Here is a 13,009-nt window from a genome sequence, read left to right on the forward strand (position 1 = left end):
AGCACAAAATTAAATTACTTTATTTCAGCTATCTGCCAAAGGAACATTTCTCAATTTAACTTGTTGTGCAACAATAACTAAAATTGAAATAAAAATGAATACAAACTATATAGACATATAAAAAACTGACAGCAAAATTACTATAACTTTAACTAAAATAAAAATAAAAATGGAAAAGATAAAACCCTGTTCTACAGCTAGCCTTATATTAACCATGTTCATACTTTTTAACTGAATGGATTTAATTGTTTTCATAATGAACAGATTTACGCAATGCATTTCGAAAATATTATTATTTAAAGGGGTCATATGACGTTGCTAAAAAGAACATTATGTTGTGTATTTGGTGTAATGAAATGTGTTTGAAAGCAATTGAAATCGCATCATATGACCCCTTTAAATAAAATTAAATAAATGCAATTAGTTAATAATAAACAACATTAACAATTTTCACAAATTTCACCTACAAATAAATGGCAGTTTTAATACATTGAAATAAATGTGAAATTCTGAAGGTAGAAAAACTGAAATAGCATATCCTTGTAAAATATACTCTAAGAGCCTTTGTTTTACAATTTCGAAAAATATGTTTTAGACTCTATGCCATTTTTGTTTTTTGAGTGCAGAAATTTGACCTTTTCATTTATGCATGACAAATGTTAAATTAAGTTTATTACTTTGTTCATGTTAAAACTGTCTAATCTAATCGGATGTCAATTTTCTGTTTGCGGAAATAGTGATGCGTTTTATTATTTTTCAAGATTCACAGATGAATAGAAAATTCAAAAGAACAGCATTTATTTAAAATAGAAATAATTTGTTACATTATAAATGTCTTTACTGTCACTTTGATTATTAATAAAAAAATAAAACTAAAAAAATACTGAACCCGGTAGTGTATCTAGTGTGTATTTATTATTTATTTGATCAAATGAAGAGTGTTTTGCACCATTCTGCAATTTGTTTCAAGCTGCAAAAGTCTGACTTTTAATGTGATCACACACATCACTTCATCTTCTGGATCTCAGCGCTGAGCTCTAAACATTGCATGGGACATCAGATATCAGTCTTGTGTCTTCGGTCTCAGCAGGGTTTCGCTCAGGGAAGCGTCTCTGTAAATCCTCCTCTAGACCGCCGCTAACTGCTACTCAGAACTGATTTAATGTATTCCCTCCGAGCAGAAACCTCTGGGTCACAGCGCCTGAGGTCAGAGGTCAGAGGTCATACACACCCTAGTGCGGAGGCTTGGGTCTGGATCAGAATCTGCATCTTTATGAGGTCTGGATGATGTTTTGTAATCACAATGGTCTTTTCTTCCAGGTCCGAGATGGCGGCGCACCGCATGTTTCCTTCTTAACCTGTTTTGTTAATGAGCTGTTTTGTTCCTGAAGATGTTGTTGATGTCTCACTGTTTAACTCGGTTGTATTTTTGCCTCCTTTTAGTTGTCAGCCAGAGACGAGCGATTTCTCACTTTGCTCCGAAACCCAAGTCTGGCCCAATTGGCCTGTAAAGAGCCCCGCCCGTTAAAAGGCCACGCCCACTCACAGGACTAGCCAATCCGAATGCTTCTAGCCCCTCCCACTCCAATCAGCCCCTCCCCGATCTATCCCACATATATCCCTTCTTCATGTGGAGAATGGTTTAATTGGCCTGTAAAGAGCCCCGCCCGCTAAAAGGCCACGCCCACTCACAGGACTAGCCAATCTGAATGCTTCTAGCCCCTCCCACTCCAATCAGCCCCTCCCCGATCTATCCCACATATATCCCTTCTTCATGTGGAGAATGGTTTCGCTAACTCTTGTGTCTTCTTACTAACCCCACAGCTTCAAGTTCTTCCAGTTTCATTTTGGATTTTGTGTTTGGTTTTGACCTGTTTGTGTTCCTTTGAAGCGACTAACATCGTGTCATTCACGGAATGCGGGCCATCCCTTGTTTTCCAAATTAACTTGCGTACTGACGTACTAACCAAAATAACAATACTGTTGTCATGTTTTTGTTTTGCTTGACAAATCCTTCGATGGAGAGATTCTGTTGCTTTAGTTCTGGATTTGGATCTTGATTCTCTTGCACAAAAACCACATTAGGAAAAGAGAGAGCGAAGGCCGGTTTAAGACCGCCGCTCTTCAAAAGACCTTTATTGACTTCAGGATTTGTCATTATTCTATATATTTTCTTTCCCTTCCCTTGTTTTTTTCCTAAAGCACTCAGGCATTGGACACGCTATGGTAAACAAACTGCATTATATGGTAGATATCATTCTAATTGTCTTCTACTTTGGTTTGCCCTGGATTTCCGTTTTCTATTTCTATTCTGTTTGCTTATACTGACTACACAAATCCCCATTGGTATCAAGGTAGCGATCAGACTACAGACCTCCACTCTTTTCCTTTCACTGTGTCATTCGTTCATGGTTTTCTCTTTGTTTTGTCCATCCTGCATCTCCCCTGCTCTCAGAAAGATCTCGGGTTAAACGCTTGGTTTCTCGGTCCATGTGATCGTGATCGATTCGTCTGAAATAAAGAAGTTTCTCGACAGAGCACGATGAAAGTTTGTTTAACTGTTGCTGTGCCTCCCCTTTACTCAACTTACCCAGTATGATTTATGACCTTCTTAACCGATATGAACGTTCATTTGAGTGATCGTAAACGACCCCAGCGGCAGGCAGTAAGGATTTAAGGAACTCGATAAAGCTGGTCGAAATAAACAATGATTCTAATGGTTTTCACTACAAATACCATTACAAACCATCAACTTTTAACCATTACAGCCACTAAAGAACATGGACATGCTCCATTAGGATTTAGTGGTTTTAACAAGCCAGATAGAAGATAATAGAAGGTGACCAATTACCAGTAGAAACCCACAGGGACCATTACAGTTTATATTAAAACTAATAGGGTACAACGGGGCTAAAGGCGCCTTTGATATAATTTCCCTCTAAACCACTAGATGGCAGAAAAACGTGGTGTGGCACTTTTCAAAACATCCGCTTTTCAAGATGCACGTGTATATTTGTCTGATCCTTGACGCGATCGCACACAGCAGCTCAAAGTTGATTCTGTGCTTACTTGATCTAATATTTGATGTTTTTTTTTTTTTTAATGTTGTAGATTTAAGTAGCAAATGAGGATTGCTAAAATTAATGCATATATTTTGAGACAAATGCCTTCTTAATGATTTTCAGTTTTTAAATAGCGAAATAATATGTAAAAGTATGGTATTTGGGGCTAAAAGCACAGTAATTAACATGTTAATTAATAGATGGCTGACTTTTCCATTTGTTGACATGACATGGTTAGATTCAGATGGTAAATAGTATGTTGGGTGTCCATATTAGAGATAATCACCATGTTTAGAATGAAACCATCATATTTACAAACATTATATTAATCATATCATATAATAAACTATCATTTGTTGTTACTACTGTAAATCTATATTCAATTATTATGGGATCTCCTTCAATGCTTTCAGAATCCTTACTTTTTAAAATGAGTTTGTTTCTGTATTTTAAAATATATTTTTATATTAACATAATTTATTGACAGTATACTTATTGAACAAAAAAATTATTATTTTGTTTTTCAAAATAAGCAGAAAATAGTACAAACTTTGCTAAAGTGATTGTTTTGAGCAAGTATTAACTTAGACATTATTAATCAAAACATTATTTTAGCTGAAGTATTTGTATCAATACTGTGTGCCTTTTGCCCTCCTTGCCACCTTTGATTTTTAAACAAAGTAAACAATTTGTATGATTTATTTTCACACAAAATCTGTTGCTCCATTAATGTTCAATAGAAATGTATATATTTTTTCTGCAATTATGCATTTTAGGCGCAGTGAATAGCACAATTTTTCCTCAGGGTGTGCCTTTAGCCCCGTTGTACCCTAAAAAAGCCCATTATAACCAGTAAAACTATTACACATTTTGTGATGGTGTCTATCGTTTTTTTCAGCAGGGAGGGAACATTCTCAGAACAAATTCTCTGAACAAACGTTCTTCCAGTAACATAAATAGAACGTTCATTCAAAGTTATCTGGTCTTGATGTCCATGATGTTAGCACAAAAACGTTATTTATACGTCGCTCATGGAATGTTTTTCTGAAACTTTTTTTAAATGTTACTGCTTGTCTCAAAACATTCAGAGGACATTCAGAGGTTACATTCCAGTAACGTTTGCAAAATGATCAAATGGAATGTTTGTACAACTGAGAAAAAAAATGGACGTTTTGAACGTTCAGAAATAATGTTTTCAGTTCAACATATTTTTTGTGAGCTGAGGTGTGAATGTCCAGTCTTACAGTGAATGTTATGATACTGAGTCTCTCTGGTGTTCAGCATCACTGTAGCCTGCAGGCCGTTAGCTGATAATGACAGCTCTTTTGACATCAGGCTCAAGGTGATGCTTGGCAGCCAGAACCTCCATCTCTCCTGGAGCTTTGGATTTACGGCCCGGTTCAGAGCGGGCAGACCTGGCCGTAAAACACGGTCTGAAACGAGGGCCAGAACCCCATTACAAGAGGCGCTCAGATTTACTCAACAGATCAGAAACGCAGCGATCAGAGCCCAACCCGAGCTGCATGCTTTTGGGTTCGTTTGCTGAGTGATGATTTCATTAGCGTATATACCCACAGGACAACTAACCTAATTATTAAACATGAACAATTAATTATTACTGAAGCGTAGTAGCCCTTATAACTTCCAAGGGAGGCGTTATTGATACCAGGAAGCTTCACAGCGACGGCGTTTGTTCTGCTGTTTGGCAGAAACGAGAATCACCTGCAGATCTGCGCTTTATTGAACTGTCAGACCAAACCAGTGCTCTTTAGTAATTAGTGTTCTTTTAGAATTAGCTTTCATTTGAATACTTTTCATTTGAATTTTCGTTTTAATCCATTTGTTATGTGCTTTTGTCATTTTTATTTTTTGTTCCTTTCTATTTAGCTTTATTTGAATTTAATTTCAGTTTTAGGAATTTTAACTCATATTAGTAATTAGTAATATTAGTACTTAAGCTTAAACTTATTTATATCTAATATTTAAGCTTTTTCAATTAACAAACACAATTTTAGATTTTTTTTTTTGTTTTAATTTCAGTTGAAAATTTAATTTCATTGAAAAATTTTAATTCCTTTTTTATTTTCCTTTTATGTAAAGCACTTTGAATTTCCATTGTGTATGAAATGTGCTATATAAATAAACTTGCCTTGCCTAATTTTATTTAATTATTCTTTTTTTTAGTTTTAGTTTTCATTTTACATCTAATATTTATTTTTTAATTTGATTTCAGCTCTATAGTTGTAGTTAACAGTCACAGCACTGGTCCAAAGGCGTTGTGAGGCGTGTCGATGAGCTTTATCATGAGCTGTAGCTCTTCACTGCCTGTCACTGAACTCGTCAAACACCAGGCTCCGCCCACAGCCCCACCCACAGCTGTTTCTGCAATGTGGGACCATTTTACATCTAATATTTATTTTTTAATTTTATTTCAGCTCTATAGTTGTAGTTAACAGTCACAGCACTGGTCCAAAGGCGTTGTGAGGCGTGTGTCGATGAGCTTTATCATGAGCTGTAGCTCTTCACTGCCTGTCACTGAACTCGTCAAACACGAGGCTCCGCCCACAGCCCCACCCACAGCTGTTTCTGCAATGTGGGACCTGTGTTCATTAACACTGATACTAACTCAATAATGAAACTCGTTCAGCAGAAACACTCTTACTCTGGTCCAGCGGTATATGTGTGTACTCTATATACACATGCATATTTCTGATCTAGCAGACCCTATAGACATGAGCCACGCCCCCTTCTGATAGGAATAACTTCACATCAGGGCTCAGTAGATCTGGTCGAAGGGTCAGCTCCAGATCCTCCTGCTCACATTAGTATGCCATTACACCGATCTAATGAGCTCTGGCAGGGCTCCGGCGCTCTAGAATAACAATATTTCCGAGGCAGAGACAGCCACGTTTAGTTATCTGCCAGCTCGTTCCACTCATGTCTAGCATCACGAGTGGCCTCTCCTGCTGTGTTTCTTTGGTATCTTCAGTACGGTTGTGTGCATGCTTCATCTGCTTCATCCCGTTCACCGCAGCGAGAGGGAGTCTGCGATGCCCAAGCCGAACGAACCAGCGCGTCTCGGCTTGCACGCAAACCTGTGGACTCAGAGTGCTCATTGTGTTGTGTCCCGCCTCAGATTTAACCCCTTAATCAACTAAATGTCGCCATTCCTCCATCTGTGGCGTGCTGTGACTGTGTTTTGACTCTCTCCGCCATCGGCTTGCACTCAGCGTTCGCTTTGCCCTTCATCTGCAGCTCATTCCCATCGACGCCATCTTCATCTGCTCACTCAGCTGCATGGCTTCTTCCCCATGTCCTGACTCTTTTGGATGGTTTATTTTGTTTCCTCTTAACCTCAAAACCCACCAGACGTGACAATTCGGACCAATCTCTCTCGTGGAATCAAGTCACAAAGGATTTCACCAATTGACTGCTCTACTAATTGACTAAAACCCAAATTCTGTTACTAATCCGAATGAAACCTTTGTTGTAACTGTACTAACAACCATTTTTGTGTCTGACCTGCTCTTCTTTACTAAAGTACTAACCTCCAACCCCACGTACGAGCCCCACATGAGCTCCGGCCGTCCCAGGCTCCTCTCCTGCTCCTGACCCCTCCGTCTCACTAACTCCTCTGGCTAGTTCGCTCCCGATCTCGCTCCACTCGTTCACAAACTGCGTTCAGGGCCGTTTTCCAGCTGCCAGCCACTTGTCGAAGGACCCGTCGCTCGCTCGCTCTCTCGCTGTCTGCGCTTCAGTGTCTGTCTCTGTTTCTGATGGGTGAAGGTAAGTGATTTTAGAGAGCCGTCACTGGAAAGCGCAGCTCTGGAGCTCAGGTAAGGACGATCACAGCTGCATACAGTCCGCTCTGGGTTTGGCGTTTGGACGGATAGAGGACAGATACTAGTTGAAAGTCAGTGGGTTCAATGTCGTTTGGTTCCCAGCGTTCTTCAAAATATCATCTTTAATGAAAGTCAAACAGGTTTGAAATCGTGACAGAATGATCGTGTGGTGGTAAATTATCTCCTTAAAATTTGGTAAATATTTTCTTGTGTCACATGATTCTTGGTCAGTTTTATTCAGAGTGAAAAGGTGTATTATTGTAGTGCATTGTAATATCCTGCAGTGTTTCGTATTTTCTTCAAGAGTACGTTGAAATCACTTAATTGTCGTCATGATAATGGTTTGTCTGAAGTAGTGTGCGCTGATTTGACTGATGGACAGGTGTTGAGTGCTGGTGTGCTGCAGACCGCTGGATCATACTCATCTTTTGTGCATTATGAAGTCAGTCTCGATTTGGCCTATGGATTTCAGATGAACTCCACTCGTGAGAGAGAAAGATCTCAAGGAACTATTTCTGCTGTTTAGTGTCATGATTTTGATTGAATTTTTGTTTTTTGTTGTACAGTAAGTGTTCAGGTTTGATTCTGTCATGCCCTCATTGTTCTTTGTGAAATAATAAGATATATTTACTTAAGAATCAAAATGGTGTATAATTGTTTTTTAGGGCATATACATACAGTATGTGTGTGTGTGTGTGTGTGTGTGTGTGTGTGTGTATACAGTATATATTATCTAATTAATTAATCGTAAATTACATTTGTCTGTGAAAATACCCCCAAAAGATTATTTAATGCTATTTTTGTGTTAAATTAGAAAGTATTAAGTACACAAACGGTTCACTTTATGAATGGCCTTTGAATCATTGATTCACTCGATTTGTTCAAAACAGATTCATTCAGAAACTGAACACTGCTGTGTTGCTCAGAGACACACAACAATTCTGCTCTGGCTTTTAGGTCATACTTTTGTTGGCAAAACTGAGCAAAAACAGACAATATTGTGTTTAAAATGCAACAAAATATTAACTTCTTATTTACTCAACTGTTGTGTAAAATCACATTTGCACTCAAACAGTACTCGTGTGTTGCTCTCGCTGCTCGTGTGATATTGCTTATCATGCGATATACTGTAAATATGAGACAAAAACTCATACATTTTTGCACCAATATCTTGAATTTTAGGGCATAATTGAATTTATGAAGTTGTTGCCCTGCATCATATTTGTCAAGAGTCCACTGTATGAAATGTAAGATGATGTACAGGTCTGGGGGCAGAGCCAGTGCGTTAACTGTGCTAAAATATTTTAATCGCGTCATTTTTTCATAACTATAACTATAATTTATATAAACTGACTATATATATATATATACATACAGTATGTATATATAGGAATAAAACTGTAAGTTTGGTGTCTTGGAGCTAAATCTCATTTTGAGGAAACCGCTATTAACGATATGTACTGTAATTGAAATATACAGACACAAACTCTAACTCAAATGTGTATTTTGGAGGTTGCATGATTTAAACAAGAAAAAAAGAGGATGTATTTTTATTATGATCGCCCTTTAACAGATACGGTTCACTTGTTTTTATTAGAATAGTTTGCTGTATTTTTGTTCACCCTAAAAAACAAACAAAAAAAACCCTTCCTCAAATGCTTTGGTCATGATGTGAGTGATGGATGGGCATTGAGCTGCTGCATCATTTTCTGTGCGTTTGCAGTCAGTCTGAATCTTGTCTGTGGTTTTTGTACAAACTCCGATCTTGAGGAACCTGCTGTGAGATGCTGAACGTGATTGAGATGTGTGACGTGTGCTGGGTTCAGTTTAAAGAGCTGTTTCAGATTGAGCAGATCTGATGTGTTTGTTCAGTAGCTGATGACTTCAGACTGTTTGCATTGAACCTCCTCAATCTGCGCTGCTTCAGATTTTGTGTTTCTGGTTTCTGTACTTAATGCATTGATAGAAATGAGTGTTCATATAGTGTTTACAATATTGAGATGTTGGTTTATGTTTGGTCATCAGAAGTCTGCTTCTAGATGTGCCTCTTCATGTGTTTGAGCTCTGTTCACACTGACAGACGTTACGTTATTCGTAGCTTTTGAAAATCTGATCAGTGGTAAAATAAGTTGTTATTCAGTGTTGACAAGGAATCAGTTTCCCGGATGCTAGAAATGAACATGTTTGTGTATTATTGCAATAATAATGCATCATGCCATGAACAAGATGAAGAGTTATTAATGCATGAGTCAAACTGACATGTATTTATTTTATACATTATATTCAAAATTTTGGGAAAGTTTTTTTTCTTTTTTTATGTTTTTGAAACAAGTCTCTTCTGCTCAGCAAGGCTGCAATTATTTGATCAAAAATAAAGTAAAACAGTCAAATATTATTCTAATGTAAAGCAGCTGTTTTCTATGTGAATATCTGTTAAACTGTAATGTATTTCTGTGATGCGCAGCTGTATTTTCAGCATCATTACTCCAGTCTTCAGTGTCACATGATCTTCAGAAATCATTCTAATATGCTGATTTGCTGCTCGAGAAACATTTCTGATTATTATCAATGTTGAAAACAGTTGTGCTGCACAATATTTTTGTGGAAACTGTGATACATTTTATTTTTCAGGATTCACAGATGAACAGAAAGTTCAAAAGAACAGCATTTATTTGAAATAGAAATCTACTGTAATTATAAATGTTTTTACTGACACTTTTCATCCGTTTAATGCATACTTGATGAATTAAAGCATTCATTTCTTTAAAAAAAAAAAATCTTACTGACACCAAACTTTTGAACAGCATGTGGTCAGAAATACATCATAAAGTAAGAATAAAATCACACATTTTTCTGAACAGGGCAGAGTTGTTGTCTTGTGTGAATGAGGCTTTAGTTTAGAGAGTGTTTCTCTGTGTGTGACGTTATGACACTGATCGTGTAGTGTGTGTCTCTGCTTCTTTCAGACTGATGTGATGGCGATCAGATGTGTCTATTAGCCCGCTCAGGTCCGAGGAACATCAGTTTGTCTGTGGCTCGTTTGGCCGAGTAGAAATGAGCTGCCAGCGCTCCACTGCATCGATATGAAATAATTATTTCATGGCTGACAGGTGATCAATTCTGCCAGATGTATTAGAACGGCCCGATGACAATGAGATGGAGGACTTTATCAAGGAAAGTGGCTGCGCTGTGATATTGTGTCTTCACGCTCAGACTGGTTAGTGTGACACTGCTAACCGGACTCCGTTAACCAGAGTCAAACTGAACTCTCAGATCACGTGGTTCTCCAGAAAGCAGCCGATACTGACAGAAGAGCAGCACTTGATGCTCACGCAGCTGGAGAAGCTGAATCGTTCAGTGCTTTCAGTGAACTGGTTTGTCTTGACAGATATCAACTGCTTCAGAAAACCATCAGTGTGTTTAAGTTCTGCTGTTTAGCCTCATTGTAACTGCATTTGTGTTCAGCTTTGATCCTGTCATGCCCTCACGGAGGTTTTTCAGTTGTTTTTGTGCCAGAATAATATTGTCAGAACACTAATACTACACTCTAAAAAATGCTGGGTTAAATACAACCCAGTGCTGGGTAAAATAGGGACAAACCCAGCGGTTGGGTTACTACCCAGAAGGTTGGGTTAAACATTTAACCCAACCGCTGGGTCAAAACAGCCCAATCGCTGGGTTTGTCCCTATTTTACCCAGCACTGGGTTGTATTTAACCCAGCATTTTTTAGAGTGTAATCTAAACATAAAACTAAATGCATTTAAACCCAATTTGCCATTAACCACATGTGAATACAGCAGAAAATATGACTAATCGATATTAGCATGATTCCCCAATCAACTGATTATAATAGGAATTGCAAACATTTTTTTTTGTATTACATTGTATTACACTGCATTTTTTGCTTTAGTTTTCTGAAATGTTGAGTTTGAATATGCAATTAAGGCATCTAATTAAATAAGCACTCATTTGCAGACATGTCCAGAACATAAATCTAAAGTCAGGCTCGTAATTCTTGTCATATTAAAGGTTCAAGGTTTTTTTCCAGAGGGGATTTTGGATTTCTCGTTCTAACCCTAGACGAAACACATTTTCTCCATGAGTTTAGGAATAAAATGTCATAAAACCTCGTGTGAATGAAATATGAACAAACCTGTCAGTGAAGCCCTTCAGAATACAGAGAGGAATTAAACTGTAAGTGCTGCTGAAGTGGAGAAACAAACTCATTCTGAGAAAACAGCCTTTTAAAAAAATGATACATTCTAATTAAAATATGCAGATGCAAATGGACAAAGTACAATCAAATAAACACTTAAATGTGTTCTTTGGATGTTTGCTTACTTAAAACAAGAAAGCATGGCATTCAAGAGATCTCTTATTCTCCTACACATTGATGATCTTATTTCAAGGATGTTTGGATACTATTAGAGCACAACACTAATATTGAATAAGAAGATATTTAGCAGTTTCTAAAAGATATCATTCACTTGATTTTTCTCAGTGTAGTTGATGCATTAGTTTAGCCACGGTTAGTTTGACTAGCTTAACCCTGGTTACAGCAGTGGCTGGTAAAGCGAGCAGGTTTGGTCAGTAGTTCTGACTGAGCTGAAAGAGGAGAGCAGCTGGAGGTTCGCTCATGTGTGAATTCATCAGTGCAGACCAGCATCTGCATTCAGTGATAAACTCTGTGTTAGCGTGACCATGTTATCGACTGGTTAAAGTGAAGGGGTTAGTCGTGAGCGAGCTGAAGTGGATCAGACGTTGATTGTGTCTGCGGTAGAAGACTAGTTGACTGAAGGTACAGTAGAGCGTGAAAGCGTCTGAATGATCATTATGACCGTCACATGGCCTCGGTGTGTTGAAGAGTTCATCACAAGTGGCTCAGAAATCAACACTTATTTCATGTGAAAGTGTCTGAACTTGTGTCGCTCTGATCAGATCATGAGCGATGGAGGAGATGTTCAGCGGTTCGAGTGCAGTGCATCGTGGGAGTTTTGGCAAACGCAGTGTTCCTGTAGATACTGATTATTGTTCTGATCATAACTCATCTATCTGCTGATGACAAACTCATGCTGGTTTAGATCACCAAAATCATCTTAAGAAAGAAGTTAGGAAAGGACTAAAGATCATTTCCATTAAGTTTGTGAGAATGCTGCTAAGTGCAGTTCTTAAGTTATTTTTGAATATATAAGTTGAATATGTTCTCAAGGAATGTTCCTAATGTGTTGCTTTCTGATTGTACTTGTGTACTCCTGATCAAATACAACAAGTTCAAAACTTCTAAATCTGATATGAAATATTGATATGCACTATATACTTGATCTTTGATATACTGCTCAAAGATTTTTTTTTAATAGAAATTAGTACTTTTATTCATCAGGGATGCATTAAATTGATCAAAAGTGACAGTAAAGACGTTTATAATGTTACAGTAGATTTCTATCTCAAATAAATGCTGTTCTTCTGAACTTTCTCTTCATCTGTGAATCCTGAAAAATAAAATGTATCACAGTTTCCACAAAAATATTGTGCAGCACAACTGATTTCAACATTGATAATAATCAGAAATGTTTCTTGAGCAGCAAATCAGCATATTAGAATGATTTCTCTCTCTCTGTGTCTCAGTGTTGTACTCGTTCTCTGCCGCTGCTGCACGACTGTGGTGTGTTTGCGGTGAAGCTCAAGCCGCAGTTATTTCTGGTTTGAGCGCTGATGATGATGATGGTTTAGTATTCCAGTGTGTTTCAGTGAGGAATTACGTGTGCTTATCTGAACATGCTCTCTGTCTTGTCACGAGGGGTTTTAGGCTAAATAAGTCAATATATCTAAGAGACAAACGGCCCATTAACACATTATCAGCTCTGTAAGAGGCAGGAGCTGCTGCTTGGCTTATCTGGCCTGTAGCGACTGCGTTTCAGAAGCAGAAGAGTGTGTTTCCCTGCGAATCTGCAGAAGCACACTGCTGACACTGCTTCAGTCTGAGATCAATCAGCAGAACCAGCAGCGGCGCAAAGATCAACACACACTCACTCACTCGCGCACACACACACACACACACACACACACACACACACACACACACACTCTCTCTCTCTCACACACAC

At 38.0% G+C, this 13,009-nt stretch overlaps 1 protein-coding gene across 1 annotated transcript in view; it reads left to right on the plus strand.

Moving 5' to 3' along the window:
- Positions 1-13,009, plus strand: part of LOC107679952 (neurexin-2-like) — a 329,958-nt gene that overhangs the window by 265,333 nt on the left and 51,616 nt on the right. Inside the window, exon 7 of the mRNA XM_016475681.1 lies at positions 2,203-2,226. Within this exon, the coding sequence (XP_016331167.1) occupies positions 2,203-2,226 (24 nt within the window). The remainder of the gene's footprint in view (positions 1-2,202; positions 2,227-13,009) is intronic.

Source organism: Sinocyclocheilus anshuiensis, unplaced genomic scaffold, assembly GCF_001515605.1.
Source record: "Sinocyclocheilus anshuiensis isolate Anshui unplaced genomic scaffold, SAMN03320099.WGS_v1.1 scaffold1916, whole genome shotgun sequence".
In the NCBI taxonomy this organism is placed as follows: domain Eukaryota; kingdom Metazoa; phylum Chordata; class Actinopteri; order Cypriniformes; family Cyprinidae; genus Sinocyclocheilus; species Sinocyclocheilus anshuiensis.